The 15130-nt window shown below is 42.0% G+C and overlaps 2 protein-coding genes across 3 annotated transcripts in view; both read left to right on the plus strand.

The window, feature by feature from the left end:
- The window catches only part of LOC117387594 (NACHT, LRR and PYD domains-containing protein 1a allele 5-like), a 769741-nt gene that overhangs the window by 556126 nt on the left and 198485 nt on the right, over positions 1-15130 (plus strand). The gene's annotated exons all lie outside the window — the stretch shown is intronic.
- Positions 1-15130, plus strand: part of chst15 (carbohydrate (N-acetylgalactosamine 4-sulfate 6-O) sulfotransferase 15) — a 62948-nt gene that overhangs the window by 38389 nt on the left and 9429 nt on the right. For both annotated transcript variants that reach the window (XM_033984354.2, XM_055229737.1), the window contains exons 2-3: positions 812-1392; positions 7068-7407. In XM_033984354.2, coding sequence (XP_033840245.1) covers positions 943-1392; positions 7068-7407 — 790 coding nt within the window. In that variant the 5' untranslated portion in view covers positions 812-942. The remainder of the gene's footprint in view (positions 1-811; positions 1393-7067; positions 7408-15130) is intronic.

The raw sequence follows: 15130 nt of genomic DNA on the forward strand, positions 1-15130 counted from the left end.
ATAAATAAACAAAAACATGATGCAAAACTGTGCACTACGACTTCACAAACCTGATGTGATGTGCAGTAGTAGTACCTCCTCTTTAATACCCCACAGAAGTAAATACCTCCTCTTTAATACCCCGTAGAAGTAAATACCTCCTCTTTAATACCACGTAGAAGTAAATACCTCCTCTTTAATACCCCGCAGAAGTAAATACCTCCTCTTTAATACCCCACAGAAGTAAATACCTCCTCTTTAATACCCCACAGAAGTAAATACCTCCTCTTTAATACCCCGTAGAAGTAAATACCTCCTCTTTAATACCCCACAGAAGTAAATACCTCCTCTTTAATAACCCGTAGAAGTAAATACCTCCTCTTTAATACCCCACAGAAGTAAATACCTCCTCTTTAATACCCCACAGAAGTAAATACCTCCTGTTTAATACCCCACAGAAGTAAATACCTCCTCTTTAATACCCCACAGAAGTAAATACCTCCTCTTTAATACCCCACAGAAGTAAATACCTCCTCTTTAATACCCCGTAGAAGTAAATACCTCCTCTTTAATACCCCACAGAAGTAAATACCTCCTCTTTAATACCCCACAGAAGTAAATACCTCCTCTTTAATACCCCACAGAAGTAAATACCTCCTCTTTAATACCCCACAGAAGTAAATACCTCGTCTTTAATAATCTTGCCTGTTTGTTATTATGACTCAGTGGAAATTTACTTTTCAGCTTCTGCTTTACCCAAACCGCAGATTTAATCACTTCTCTTACAGATATTAGTCAGAGCGTTCTTGCTAATGTTGTCTCTTTTTTTCAGGAATTCGTCGTCATCGGAAATGGCTCCTCCTCCGCACCACGAGCACACGGGGATCCACCTACCGGCCCTCCTGCAGTCTCCCTTCGGACCTTCATGCTAGCAACAACGCGACCTCCGCTTATGGGCGCAAAATGGCCGACGCAGACTACAAGTACCGCCTGCTGGGACCGGCGTCGGACGAGTACCGCAAAAGACCGCTGCTACTGCAAGTGGACAGCACCCTGATGAACCTGTTTGCCGTTCTGGAAGTCCGAAGGGAAGTCCCGAAGCGCTGGAGCAACCTCAACAACTCGCGGCAAATTCGGATATACGGGTTTTTGTTCGGTTTGGCGGTCATGTTTTTGATCACGGCGTCGTACGTGTTGACCGGCGATAAGAGCGGGTTGATGCTGACGCCTTCGCCTTGTCAGTTCGGGGGGTTGGGGAGCCCGGGACCCCTGCTGGTGAGCGTGGGGAACGCGTCTTTGCTGAAGGATTATGAGCAGATGAAGTTGGTGGTGAAGTCGATACAGGACAAAGTGGATTTTAGCAGCAAAAGACGGAGACCGAAGCTGAAAGAGCTCATGGACAGCGAGCCACATGTGAGTATGGAGAATACGTCATGAAAAAAATGTGTTTTGGTTCGTCCCGTTTCATAATCTTTGCTCCTTCACAAAGAATCTTCTAGAACCTTGGATCCTTAAAGGTCCTATATTACACAAAATGTACTTACGTGAGCTTTAATCCATGTTTGAATGTTGTTTCCTCCTCAAAAACAGACCTGGAGTTGTTATTATTAGTCTGTTACATCTCCAAAGCTCAAAATGCTCTGTTCCACCTTGTGATGTCATCAAGTGCTAGTTTTTAAGTGAACAGGTCCATAGTTCTGTAAAAATTGGCAATTCCAGAGCTGATATTATCTTAAATGATTCTAGTGGTATTTTTGGGCCGATATGATGTTGGTTTGATATTTTTGGGCCAATATTTTTTGGGCCGATGTTTTGGGGTCTGTCATTTTGTCGGGCTTATTTTTTGGGACGGTATTTTTGGGATAATATTTTTAGAGTGATATTTTTAGGCTGATATTTTTGCGTCTGTAATTTTTGGCTGATATGTTGGGCCGACATTTTTGGGATGGTATTTTTTTTGGACCAATATTTTTGGGCTGATATTTTTGGGTCAATGTCGGGCCAATTTTGATTATTTTCCTCAGATTCTGTGATATAAATTTACTGAAATGATCCAGATGATTCTAGAAATGAAGGTGTGTGGAGTTTAAAAACACAGTGGAGCACTTCCTGTATCACCACATGATGACATCACAAGGTGGAACAGAGCGTTTTCAGTTTGAGAAGAAGAACTCAAAATGCCTAAATTTGCAGGGTTTTTGTGTTAAACATGTGTGAATGAAATAAAAACACAACTCCAGGTCTGTTTGCCACGATTAAACAACATTATGACCTTTGAAGAACTTTAAAGCTCCACTGTGTAACCTTTTATCTAAAAAGGACTCTAAAAATAAGCATGTGTTTTTTTTTTTTTTCATTTTTAGATGTTTTTATTGCTGAAAAACACAGAAAAACATATGTTCTTACTGGGCACGTAACGTTTTTGATGAACGGTATGACACAAAACACAAAATTATATAATTCTGCCGCTTTAAAGACCTCGATAAAAAAACGTAAAAACGCATCAGGGACGGCTCTCGATAAAACACACACACACTCAAAACCTCATCAGATTTTCCGCGCTGTAATCTCACTCCAACGACCTCCTCCTCACGTCGTCTGCGTGTCACTTACGTCGTTATGAAGATGGTTGAATGGATGTTTATCTGATTTATGTGAGCTTCAAACCACAGGGACAGAAACCGACAGAGATGAGATAATGACGCCATCGAGCTGCTTCAGATTACACCTCAGAGCTTCAAGAAGAACAGTTACACCTCAGAGCTTCTTCTTGAAGAACAGTTACACCTCAGAGCTTCTTCTTGAAGAACAGTTACACCTCAGAGCTTCACGAAGAACAGTTACACCTCAGAGCTTCACGAAGAACAGTTACACCTCAGAGCTTCACGAAGAACAGTTACACCTCAGAGCTTCTTCTTGAAGAACAGTTACACCTCAGAGCTTCACGAAGAACAGTTACACCTCAGAGCTTCTTCATGAAGAACAGTCACACCTCAGAGCTTCATGAAGAACAGTTACACCTCAGAGCTTCACGAAGAACAGTTACACCTCAGAGCTTCACGAAGAACATTTAGACCTCAGAGCTATTTTTTTATCAATATTTTTGGGCCCATCGTGTTTGGCCGATATGTTGGACCGATATTTTTGGGCTGATATTTTTGGGCCGATATGTTGGTCCAATTTTGCTTATTTTCCTCAGATTCTGTCGTATAAATTTACTGAAAACCCACTGCATTTTTTTTTAAAGCTGTAAGAGAACAACGTTTGTGCAGCTCTTCATATTCAAGAGTTCAAACAAAGCTTTATGTGTACTCTTTGTGTACTCTTTATGCATACTCTTTATGTGTACTCTTTTTGTGTACTATTTATGTGTACTCTTTATGCGTACTCTTTATGTGTACTATTTATGTGTTCTCTTTATGCGTACTATTTATGTGTACTCTATGTGTACTCTTTATGCGTACTCTTTATGCGTACTATTTATGTGTACTATTAATGTGTACTCTTTATGCGTACTCTTTATGCGTACTCTTTTTGTGTACTCTTTTTGTGTACTCTTTATGCGTACTCGTTATGCGTACCCGTTATGTGTACTCTAAATATCGGTGCGATATATCGTTCTGTCTCTAATACTAAACCTGTGGGACATGTTGTTTTTTTTAGGTTTATCATGACAACAACATTTGACGTGCGAGAAAATCTAGAAAATAAACGATGATATTCAAACTTATTTATGCCGCTGACATTTGGAGCGTTTGTCGTCTGATCTGAAGGTCGGTGGTTCAAATCCCGCCCTCGACACAAACATTATCGGTTGAGAGCAGCAGATTCTTGAAATACAGAACAAAACAAACAAAAAGAAAGACAAAAATAACCGCGTGGGACAATTTAAAACAGTAAAAACAGAAGCAGGCGTGAGTATAAATGTTTATCACCACATTATGTCCTTGAAGTGTTTTCCATTTTAGGGAAGCGAAACAACCAAAAGCTTTTTTTCAGTTCTCGTGTGGTCAGTTTTTCGACGTAGACAATCATCAGATCATGTATTCGAAGTTCCTGTGTCAAAGTTCAACAAACGGCGGAGATATTCAGGCAGTTTGTCGAGCAGCTTCATAAATAAAACACAATGCGGTCGATGGTCGTTTCGCCCCAAACCCTTAAGGAAGATCAGCCCCAGTCAAAGTTTTTCTGTGAACCATATCGTTAAAATACATCATCAAATACACCTCCAATCCAATCGTAGAACGGAAAAAAACAAAGAACTAAAACAAAGAAAAAGTCGAATGGAGGATGAGACGGTAAAGACTACGATGGTCAAACTTGATAAATATTGACCCCAAAAAAAACCCGACTGTTCAATCTGTCACGTTTTGAACAATAAGTCGATGTTGTGTTTATGATGACAGGACTAAAACTGGGACTAAACCAGAACTGAACCTGGACTAGACCAGAGCTAGAGCTGGACCAGGACTAATCAGACCTAGAACTGGACTAGGACCAAACCAAGACCAAACAAGGATCAAACCAGGACCAAACCAGGACCAAACCAAGACCAAACCAGGACCAAACCAGGACCAAACCAGGACCAAACAAGGACCAAACAAGGACCAAACCAGGATCAAACCAAGACCAAACCAAGACCAAACCAAGACCAAACCAGGACCAAACCAAGACCAAACCAGGACCAAACAAGGACCAAACAAGGACCAAACCAGGATCAAACCAAGACCAAACCAAGACCAAACCAAAGACTAAACAGGGCTAGAACTGGACCAAACCTAAAGTGTACTTCAGAACTCAACCAGGACCAAACCAAGACCAAACAAAGACCAACCCAGGACCAACCCAGGACCAAACTAGGATCAAACCAAGACCAAACCAAGACCAAACCAGGACCAAACCAGGACCAAACCAAGACCAAACCAAGACCAAACCAGGACCAAACCAGGACCAAACCAGGACCAAACCAGGACCAAACAAGGACAAAGCTGTGTGCTGCTTAAGAAAAAAAAAGTGAAACATAATTTTCTGCGATCTCTGTCAATGGAGCTCGACAGTTGACGCCTTTGAACTCTTCATTTTGGATTTTTTTGAAAAGTCTATGGGGAAAATGAATGGAAAATGTCGTTGTGGAAGCAGAGCGGCCCCTGACGGGCTCCACTGGGGAGATTCTTTTGGTTACACTCAACCGACCAGCGGAAGAATCGTTATCAAGAGAAACGTTAAGAAAGTTGAAAAAAACAACAAAAAAAACCCAAACACATTATGAACTAAACCCTCAGTGAAGATCAAATAAACTTACACTTGAAGTTAAATTATAAAAATATAGTTTCCTTATAGCGGTTTGATGGCGACGGCAAGAGTGACATGAGGTTTTACATTTACGTCTATAGCGGAATGTTCAGCGGTTACCATGGCGACACAACGTACACGTCAGCAAACACAGCCAGCGAGCGTTCACGGTCCTGTTTAGGAGTTTGATTTCCGACTAAAAGGTGAAGAGTGACTAACTGAAAAAAAACAAACTGTTGGCTAATGCTAATGCTAACGCTAGCTAGCTTGTGGCTGTAATGTTATTTGAGAAAGACTTGTTTAACGGCACAAATGAGCTCGCCTGTTGTATTTCCAGCTAAGTCATTTTTTTTCTGGTTAAAACAAAGCTCGGATTAAAGTCTAGGTTGAGTAACAGAGCCCCAGACAGAGCGGTGCCTCCAGTTAGCCTCTCAATAGGGATGCTACGCTACACCGTCTCTGGATGCGCTGCCTCTGTATCGACCTGTTTGGACTCTGATTACATTGTGTTTCGCTCAGATGTGGCTCCCCAGAAGCTACACTCTTTAATTTCATTTATTAAAGACCAAATGAGCCGATAAACCTGATTATTCCTCAGATAAATGTGTCTCCACTTGACATTTCCAAAGTCATTCCCAGATTAGATTAAAGTTTCCATATTCCGCTGTTTTCCGATCTGTGTCATAATATTTCCTCGTCACACACAGACCCGGAGTTGTGTTTTGTTTCGTTCTCACACGTTTAACGCACAAACTCTGCAGATTCAGACAGAAAACACTCTGTTCCACCTTGTGATGTCATCATGTGGTGATACAGGAAGTGCTCCACTGTGTTTTTAAACTCCACCTTCACTAGAATCATCTGGATCATTTCAGACCTGGATTTTCTCTTTCTGTCCTTTCTGTCCTCCCCCTCTTTTTCTCCTCTCTTTTATAGCTACTTTCTTCCTTCTCTTTCTTTTTAATGACCCCCCTTCTCTCTTCTCCTCTGTCTCTCTCCCTTTCTAAAATTATCCCTCCTTTCCTCTCTCTTTCTCTCTTTTCCTCCCTCTCTTTCTCTCTTTACCTCCTTCTCTTTTCCTAGCTCTCCCTCTCTGACGCTCTCGCTTTCTCTCGCTCTCTCGCTTTCTCTCTCTTCCTCCTTTTCTCTTTCTCTCTCTCATCGCTTTCTTTCCTCTCTTTTTCTCTCTCTCTCTCTTTCTCTCTATCCCTCTCTCTCATTACTCTTTCTTTCATCTCTCTCTCTCTCTCTCTCTCCCTCTCTTGTTCTTTCATCTCTCTCTTTTTCTCTCTCATCACTCTTTCTTTGCTCTCTCACTGTCTCTTTTTCACTCTCCCTCTCTCTTTTGCTCTTCCTCTCTCTTTCTTCTCTCTCTCTCATATCACGCTTTCTTTCCTCTCTCTTCTCTCTCTTCATTTGTATCATTTCATCTCTGTCTCTTGTCGTTCTTCTGCTGAACTAAAGGTAAAAGTCTCTGTTCACTTGATGACATCACGAGGTGTAACAGAGCGTTTGTGTGACTCAAACATGTGAGAATGAAACAAACACAACTCCAGGTCTGATTTTGAGGAAACATAATAAACTCGTCCATCTAAAATCACAACATCATTGAGACTTATACTCCAGTGCGACTCATACCCCGGAAAATACTTGAGTAGTACTTTTCACAAATATTTTTTTGCTCTGACCTGACCTTGGACCACAACTTTATACTTCAACTCGAGTAATATCATTTTGAAGTAACGTTACTCTTACTTGAGTACATTTCATTGACCAAAATGTCGTCTCTGTTTCAGTTATTTTCCGTGGTCCCTCGCCGGTTCCTTCCCGGACTCAAGAATCCGTGCTGGTACGAGGAATACCACGGCAACCTCAGCTCGGATCCTTACCAAAACAACTTCTATGGACGATATTCACGCCGCTTCCGAACAGTTTTCCAGCAGCTCCGGGGTTCTTTCCGGGAACATTTGGTGCCCAGAGAGGGGAAAATCTTCCGGTTGCGATGTCTGCCGTACTTTTACATCATCGGACAGCCGAAGTGCGGCACGACGGATCTGTACGACCGGCTCCGGCTGCACCCGGAGGTCAGATTCACCACGTTTAAAGAGCCGCACTGGTGGACGCGCAAGAGGTTTGGTGAGTAAAGACAAAAACGAAAAGATGTTTTGATGGGAATGTCGTTAGCGCTGAATGATTTGTGACGCTAACTGGAAGCACTGCTCTGTCTGGACTCTCTCTGTTACTCAAATTAGACTTTAATCTGAGCTGTTTTAACACAATCTGAAAGAACTACAACAGATGAGCTGATTTGTGTGGTTAAACAATTATCTTGCACATAAAATTAGTCACAAGCTAGCTAGCATTAGCCGTTAGCCGTTAGCCTTTTTGTTGAAAACCAAACAAAACTAAACCAAACAGGACCACGAACGCCCGGATTTATTTATTTATGACATATGAAACTTATTTGGCAGCGTTTTGCTCGTGCGTGCGTTGTGTCACCACGGTAACTCCTGAACATTCCGCCATAGACATACATGCAAAACACTCCCAGACAAACTAAACACGGATCTAAACTACAGGGTTAGCAGCTTTTACACAGAATAAGACCCCGTGGAGACACAGGAAGGGCATCTGACACACACAGACATTTCAGAACGTGTTTGTTGAGGTCTAAACTACAGAATTAGAAGCTTTTACGCAGGATAACGCAAAAAAAAAAAAAATCTCTCGTATGGAAATTATGTGACGTAAAAATTGCATCTTTTGAGATTTGTATCGGTCCAGAGTTATTCCTCACTCACCTTATGCATTCAGACCATCCTAATTACTCACCGTGATGAGTTTATAAGAGTAGAGTTTCGCCATCACAGTAAAGCTGACAACTACTAGCATGCTAACGGCGCACCGGCCTTACTTCACGGGTCACAAATGATAAAACAGCGGCCTCATTTTGACCTTAAGATCTGTTTTTATGATGTATCTGCGCTAGGACCACGCACTTTTGACTTTATTTATGGGACTTTTTTAGTATCGATACCTGCTCAAATGAGTATCTAGTTCCGATACTAGTTTTAGTATTGATTAGTATCCGTTTCCCGATACTTCTGACAGCTCTACTCGCTCATTTCTGCAGGTAATCCTCCGTCTCAAATCCACTGCTGTTGCCTGTGGATTGAGTCACTTTCTCTCCCCGCATTGTTTGCTGTTGTGTCTCGTTCGCCCCGCGCTCTGATTGGCTGCGATCGATATCCTGTTTGGTTCACTTCCTCTTAAATAACAGACTCAAGTCCTTCACCGTAATGAGGGCCCCAGAGCATTGTGGGTAAAGAATATGTGATCCGACACCTCAGCGCGTTCGACAAAAACTGTGGCTGAAATATTAATCTAAACCCACCTCAGAAATGTCTCTGATAGACCTGGTTTAGTCCTGGTTTAGTCCTGGTTTAGACCTGGTTTAGACCTGGTTTAGACCTGGTTTAGACCTGGTTTAGACCTGGTTTAGACCTGGTTTAGACCTGGTTTAGACCTGGTTTAGACCTGGTTTAGACCTGGTTTAGACCTGGTTTAGACCTGGTTTAGACCTGGTTCAGACCTGGTTCAGTCCTGGTTCAGTCCTGGTTCAGTCCTGGTTCAGTCCTGGTTCAGTCCTGGTTTAGACCTGGTTTAGACCTGGTTTAGACCTGGTTTAGACCTGGTTTAGACCTGGTTTAGACCTGGTTTAGACCTGGTTTAGACCTGGTTTAGACCTGGTTTAGACCTGGTTTAGACCTGGTTTAGACCTGGTTCAGTCCTGGTTCAGTCCTGGTTCAGTCCTGGTTCAGTCCTGGTTCAGTCCTGGTTCAGTCCTGGTTCAGTCCTGGTTCAGTCCTGGTTCAGTCCTGGTTCAGTCCTGGTTTAGACCTGGTTTAGACCTGGTTCAGTCCTGGTTTAGTCCTGGTTTAGACCTGGTTCAGTCCTGGTTCAGTCCTGGTTCAGTCCTGGTTCAGTCCTGGTTCAGTCCTGGTTTAGACCTGGTTTAGACCTGGTTTAGTCCTGGTTCAGTCCTGGTTCAGTCCTGGTTCAGTCCTGGTTCAGACCTGGTCTAGACCTGGTCTAGACCTGGTCTAGACCTGGTTTAGTCTTGGTTTAGTCTTGGTTTAGTCTTGGTTTAGTCTTGGTTTAGTCTTGGTTTAGTCTTGGTTTAATCCTGTTTCAGTCCTGGTTTAGACCTGGTTTAGACCTGGTCTAGTCCTGGTTTAGACCTGGTTTAGACCTGGTCTAGTCCTGGTCTAGTCCTGGTTTAGTCCTGGTCTAGTCCTGGTTCACACATAAACCTGTGATTTTATGGACGGCCCTTTTGTCGTCTCACTTCTGCAGATTCTCTAAATATTTGTTCAGTCTGATCTGGATCTGGACCTGAGCCCGAGAAGTGACTAGAATCTAAAATCCAGCTTCATACAGACGCAATTTACTCACAAATCAATAAACAAACTCAATACTCGCTCAGAATGAAAATCAGACATGTTTGTTCTATGGACAGAGTTAGCCAACGCATTAGCACGCTACATGCTAATCCTGTTAGCATCTTACTCAAGGAAACAAGAAACACGACTTTACAAGAACTAAACCAGGTCTGAACCAGGACTATATGAGGCCTTAACCAGGACTAAACCAGGTCTAAACTAAGACCTCGCATAGTCCTGGTTTAGTCCTGGTTCAGTCCTGTTTCAGTCCTGGTTTAGTCCTGGTTTAGACCTGGTCTAGTCCTGGTTTAGTCCTGGTTTAGTCCTGGTTTAGTCCTGGTTAAGGCCTCATATAGTCCTGGTTCAGTCCTGGTTTAGTCCTGGTTTAGTCCTGGTTAAGGCCTCATATAGTCCTGGTTCAGTCCTGGTTCAGTCCTGGTTTAGAACCCATATAGTCCTGGCTTAGACCTAGTTTAGTCCTGGTTTAGTCCTGGTTCAGTCCTGGTTTAGTCCTGGTTTAGTTCTGGTTTAGACCTCATTTAGTCCTGGTTTAGTTCTGGTTTAGACCTCATATAGTCCTGGTTTAGACCTGGTTTCGTCCCGGTTTAGTTCTGGTTTAGACCTCATTTAGTCCTGGTTTAGTTCTGGTTTAGTTCTGGTGTAGACCTAGTTTAATTCTGGTTTAGACCTCATTTAGTCCTGGTTTAGTTCTGGTTTAGACCTCACTTAGTCCTGGTTTAGATCTTGTGGTACTCAGAGAGCCACAGTTTATCTCGGAGGTGGAAGGTTTGAGAAGTGCTGATGTTTTGTGATAAAGTTCTGTGGTGAAAGGCTGGTGCAGTTGCCATGGAGACGGTCGCACATGCCGCAGATTAGCTCGACATTCTGCTCTGAAGCTCAAACCACTTCCTGTTTTTAGTTCACGATGTTTGAAACTGTCGCCACAAACTCTGTATCTGTACAAGAGTCTGGTTTCCTCTGAAACATCAAATGAAACATCAACTGCTGCAGTCAGGATGTGAAAGATTAAACACGGGGTATTTACCTCTGTGGGGTATTAAAGAGGAGGTATTTACCTCTGTGGGGTATTAAAGAGGAGGTATTTACCTCTGTGGGGTATTAAAGAGGAGGTATTTACCTCTGTGGGGTATTAAAGCGGAGGTATTTACTTCTGTGGGGTATTAAAGAGGGGGTATTTACTTCTGTGGGGTATTAAAGAGGGGGTATTTACTTCTGTGGGGTATTAAAGAGGGGGTATTTACTTCTGTGGGGTATTAAAGAGGGGGTATTTACTTCTGTGGGGTATTAAAGAGGGGGTATTTACTTCTGTGGGGTATTAAAGAGGGGGTATTTACTTCTGTGGGGTATTAAAGAGGGGGTATTTACTTCTGTGGGGTATTAAAGAGGAGGTATTTTACTTCTGTGGGGTATTAAAGAGGAGGTATTTTACTTCTGTGGGGTATTAAAGAGGAGGTATTTACTTCTGTGGGGTATTAAAGAGGAGGTATTTACTTCTGTGGGGTATTAAAGAGGAGGTATTTACTTCTGTGGGGTATTAAAGAGGAGGTATTTTACTTCTGTGGGGTATTAAAGAGGAGGTATTTACTTCTGTGGGGTATTAAAGAGGAGGTATTTACTTCTATGGGGTATTAAAGAGGAGGTATTTTACTTCTGTGGGGTATTAAAGAGGAGGTATTTACTTCTGTGGGGTATTAAAGAGGAGGTATTTACTTCTGTGGGGTATTAAAGAGGAGGTATTTACCTCTGTGGGGTATTAAAGAGGAGGTATTTACTTCTGTGGGGTATTAAAGAGGAGGTATTTACCTCTGTGGGGTATTAAAGAGGAGGTATTTACCTCTGTGGGGTATTAAAGAGGAGGTATTTACCTCTGTGGGGTATTAAAGAGGAGGTATTTACCTCTGTGGGGTATTAAAGAGGAGGTATTTACCTCTGTAGGGTATTAAAGAGGAGGTATTTACTTCTGTGGGGTATTAAAGAGGAGGTATTTACTTCTGTGGGGTATTAAAGAGGAGGTATTTACTTCTGTGGGGTATTAAAGAGGAGGTATTTACCTCTGTGGGGTATTAAAGAGGAGGTATTTACTTCTGTGGGGTATTAAAGAGGAGGTATTTACCTCTGTGGGGTATTAAAGAGGAGGTATTTACCTCTGTGGGGTATTAAAGAGGAGGTATTTACCTCTGTGGGGTATTAAAGAGGAGGTATTTACCTCTGTGGGGTATTAAAGAGGAGGTATTTACCTCTGTGGGGTATTAAAGAGGAGGTATTTACCTCTGTGGGGTATTAAAGAGGAGGTATTTACCTCTGTGGGGTATTAAAGAGGAGGTATTTACTTCTGTGGGGTATTAAAGAGGAGGTATTTACCTCTGTGGGGTATTAAAGAGGAGGTATTTACCTCTGTGGGGTATTAAAGAGGAGGTATTTACCTCTGTGGGGTATTAAAGAGGAGGTATTTACCTCTGTGGGGTATTAAAGAGGAGGTATTTACCTCTGTGGGGTATTAAAGAGGAGGTATTTACTTCTGTGGGGTATTAAAGAGGAGGTATTTACCTCTGTGGGGTATTAAAGAGGAGGTATTTACCTCTGTGGGGTATTAAAGAGGAGGTATTTACTTCTGTGGGGTATTAAAGAGGAGGTATTTACTTCTGTGGGGTATTAAAGAGGAGGTATTTACCTCTGTGGGGTATTAAAGAGGAGGTATTTACTTCTGTGGGGTATTAAAGAGGAGGTATTTACTTCTGTGGGGTATTAAAGAGGAGGTATTTACCTCTGTGGGGTATTAAAGAGGAGGTATTTACTTCTGTGGGGTATTAAAGAGGAGGTATTTTACCTCTGTGGGGTTTTATTCCTACATCGTGGTTTCAGATTCCGTATCGAGCATCAATTCTTTTCCGTGGTATCGAAAGTGAGTTTGAAATCTTCATATCGTGACGAGTGTCGATATCGTTTTCCCAGAATCCCTTGCTCTCGCCTGGAGGAATTCGCCCGGCGCCTCGTTCATATCAAAGCCCCGAGGAGCCGACGGCACAGGATCAGCGTCACGTCGGAGTCACTTCTAACGAGGCGAGTTTCACTAAATAACCCGAGCGACACGCGCGTTTACGGCCGCACTTCAAAGCCCAGCCGGCTCATTTAAAAAACGCAGAGGCGAGCTCCACGCAGAGTCAACGTGAGCGGAGATAATGAGGGAAACACAGGTCTGGGACGTACGAGGAGACGCTAACGAGCTAACGAGCTAACGAGCGAAAAGAAAGACGCCGCGGACACGTTTGGAATATGATGTTGTGATTTTAGATGGACGAGTTTATTATGTTTCCACAAAAACACAAACGCTCTGTTCCACCTCGTGATGTCATCAAGTGAACAGAGACTTTTACCTTTAGTTCAGCAGAAGAACGACAAGAGACAGAGATGAAATGATACAAATGAAGAGAGAGAAGAGAGAGAGAGAGGAAAGAAAGAGAGGGAGAGGGGGGGCAGAAAGAGAGAGAGATAAAGAGAGAGAGACGGAGAGAGGAGGAGAAAAAGATAGGGAGAGAGAGGAAAGAGTGATGAGAGAAAGAGAGAAGAAAGAGTGATGAGAGAGGGAGGGGGGTGAGAGAGATAAAGAGAGGGGGAGAGATGGAGAGAGGGGGAGAAAGAGAGGGAGAGAGAAAAGAGTGATGAGAGAAAGATAAAGAGAAAAGAAAGAGTGATGACAGAAATGGAGAGGGGGAGAAAGAGAGAGAAGTAGAGACACAGAGAGAAAGAAAGAGTGATGAGACAGAAAGTAAGAGAGCAAAAGGGAGAGAGAGAAAGAGAGAGGAAATAAAGAGTGATGAGAGAGAGGAAGAGAGAGAAAAAGAAAGAAGGAGAGAGAATAAGAGAGAGAATGGGAGGAAAAGCGGGAGAAAGAGGATGGAAGGATGGAAGCGGAACGGAGGGATAATGAGAGAAAGGGAGAGAGAGAGACATAGAGGAAGAGAAAGGGTGGTAATAAAGAAAGAGAAGGAAGAAAGTAGCTATAAAAGAGAGGAGAAAAAGAGGGGGAGGACAGAAAGAGAAAATCCAGGTCCAGATGATTCTAGTGAAGGTGGAGTTTAAAAACACAGTGGAGCACTTCCTGTATCACCACATGATGACATCACAAGGTGGAACAGAGTGTTTTCTGTCTAAATCTGCAGTTTGTCTCTGGCGCTGCTCTCCTCACATTTTAAAGACTCTAGCTCCTCCTTGTGGTGAACGTTGTCATCTCACCCCAGTCAGCACAGAACACAAAGTACAACATTTAAACTGGAACATCACAGTATATTTTCTAAAGAAGGAGTGTTTTTATTATCACTGTGGTATCGGAATCAGTATCAAGTATCGAGTATCGAGTCTGTCTGTCACACAGATACAACAGTGATAATTCTTTAAATATAAATGAATCTTTTCTTGAATTAAAAGGAAGTACTCAGCTACTTTTACTCAAGTAACTTTTTAAACAAACTGTACTTTTCCGAGTACTTTTCCAGCTGTGTACTTCTACTCCTACTTCAGTCAAATTTATATTGAAGTAACAGTACTCTTACTCGAGTACAAGTTGCAGTTCCTCTTCTCTCTGTGAGTCTAAAGTGACGTGAGCTGCTTCATTTCATGTTTTATTCTTTTATTCACATTCACTTTACATTATAAATCAGATGCCCCGCCCTGACAGTTACTCTTTTTTTGAGTAGTACTTTTCCCAAATACTTTTTTACTTCCACTTGAGTCATTTCTTGAACCACTACTTTGCGCTTCTACTCGTGTAATATCATTCTGAAGTAATGTTCCTCTTACTAAAGTACATTTTTGGCACCTCTGATTATACCGGCGCCATTTTGAGGACTTTTTCCCCATTTAGAAGTTAAAATGTTTTGTTTTAAACTGTTATCTGATGATCGTCTGTGTAAACTGTGTCGTTCTTTTTCGTTTTGTGTTTTATCTTGGATTTACTCGTTAATTAGAGCTCGTAGCGACGGCTCTAATGAGATATTTAAATGTTCTAATCTTAATGAAATCGTCACAGAGCCGAGAGCGAAAACCATCGCTCCAAAATTAAATATAAAATTTAAATATTAGCACAGATATTTATTTTTTCAAGATTCCCCCAAAAGGAAAATTGTAATAAAATAAAATAGAAATGTTAAAGGCGCTGGGTCTGATTTTGTCTTAAAAATGTGAAGAAGAAGAAGAGGAAGAAAAAGAAGAAGAAAAAGAAGAAGAAGAAAAAGAAGAAGAAGAGGAAGAAAAAGAAGGAGGAAGAAAAAGAAGAAGAGGAAGAAAAAGAAGAAGAGGAAGAAAAAGAAGAAGAAAAAGAAGAAGAAAAAGAAGAAGAGGAAGAAAAAGAAAAAGAAGAAGAGGAAGAAAAAGAAGAAGAGGAAGAGGAAGAAAAAGAA

Source organism: Periophthalmus magnuspinnatus, chromosome 19, assembly GCF_009829125.3.
Source record: "Periophthalmus magnuspinnatus isolate fPerMag1 chromosome 19, fPerMag1.2.pri, whole genome shotgun sequence".
In the NCBI taxonomy this organism is placed as follows: domain Eukaryota; kingdom Metazoa; phylum Chordata; class Actinopteri; order Gobiiformes; family Gobiidae; genus Periophthalmus; species Periophthalmus magnuspinnatus.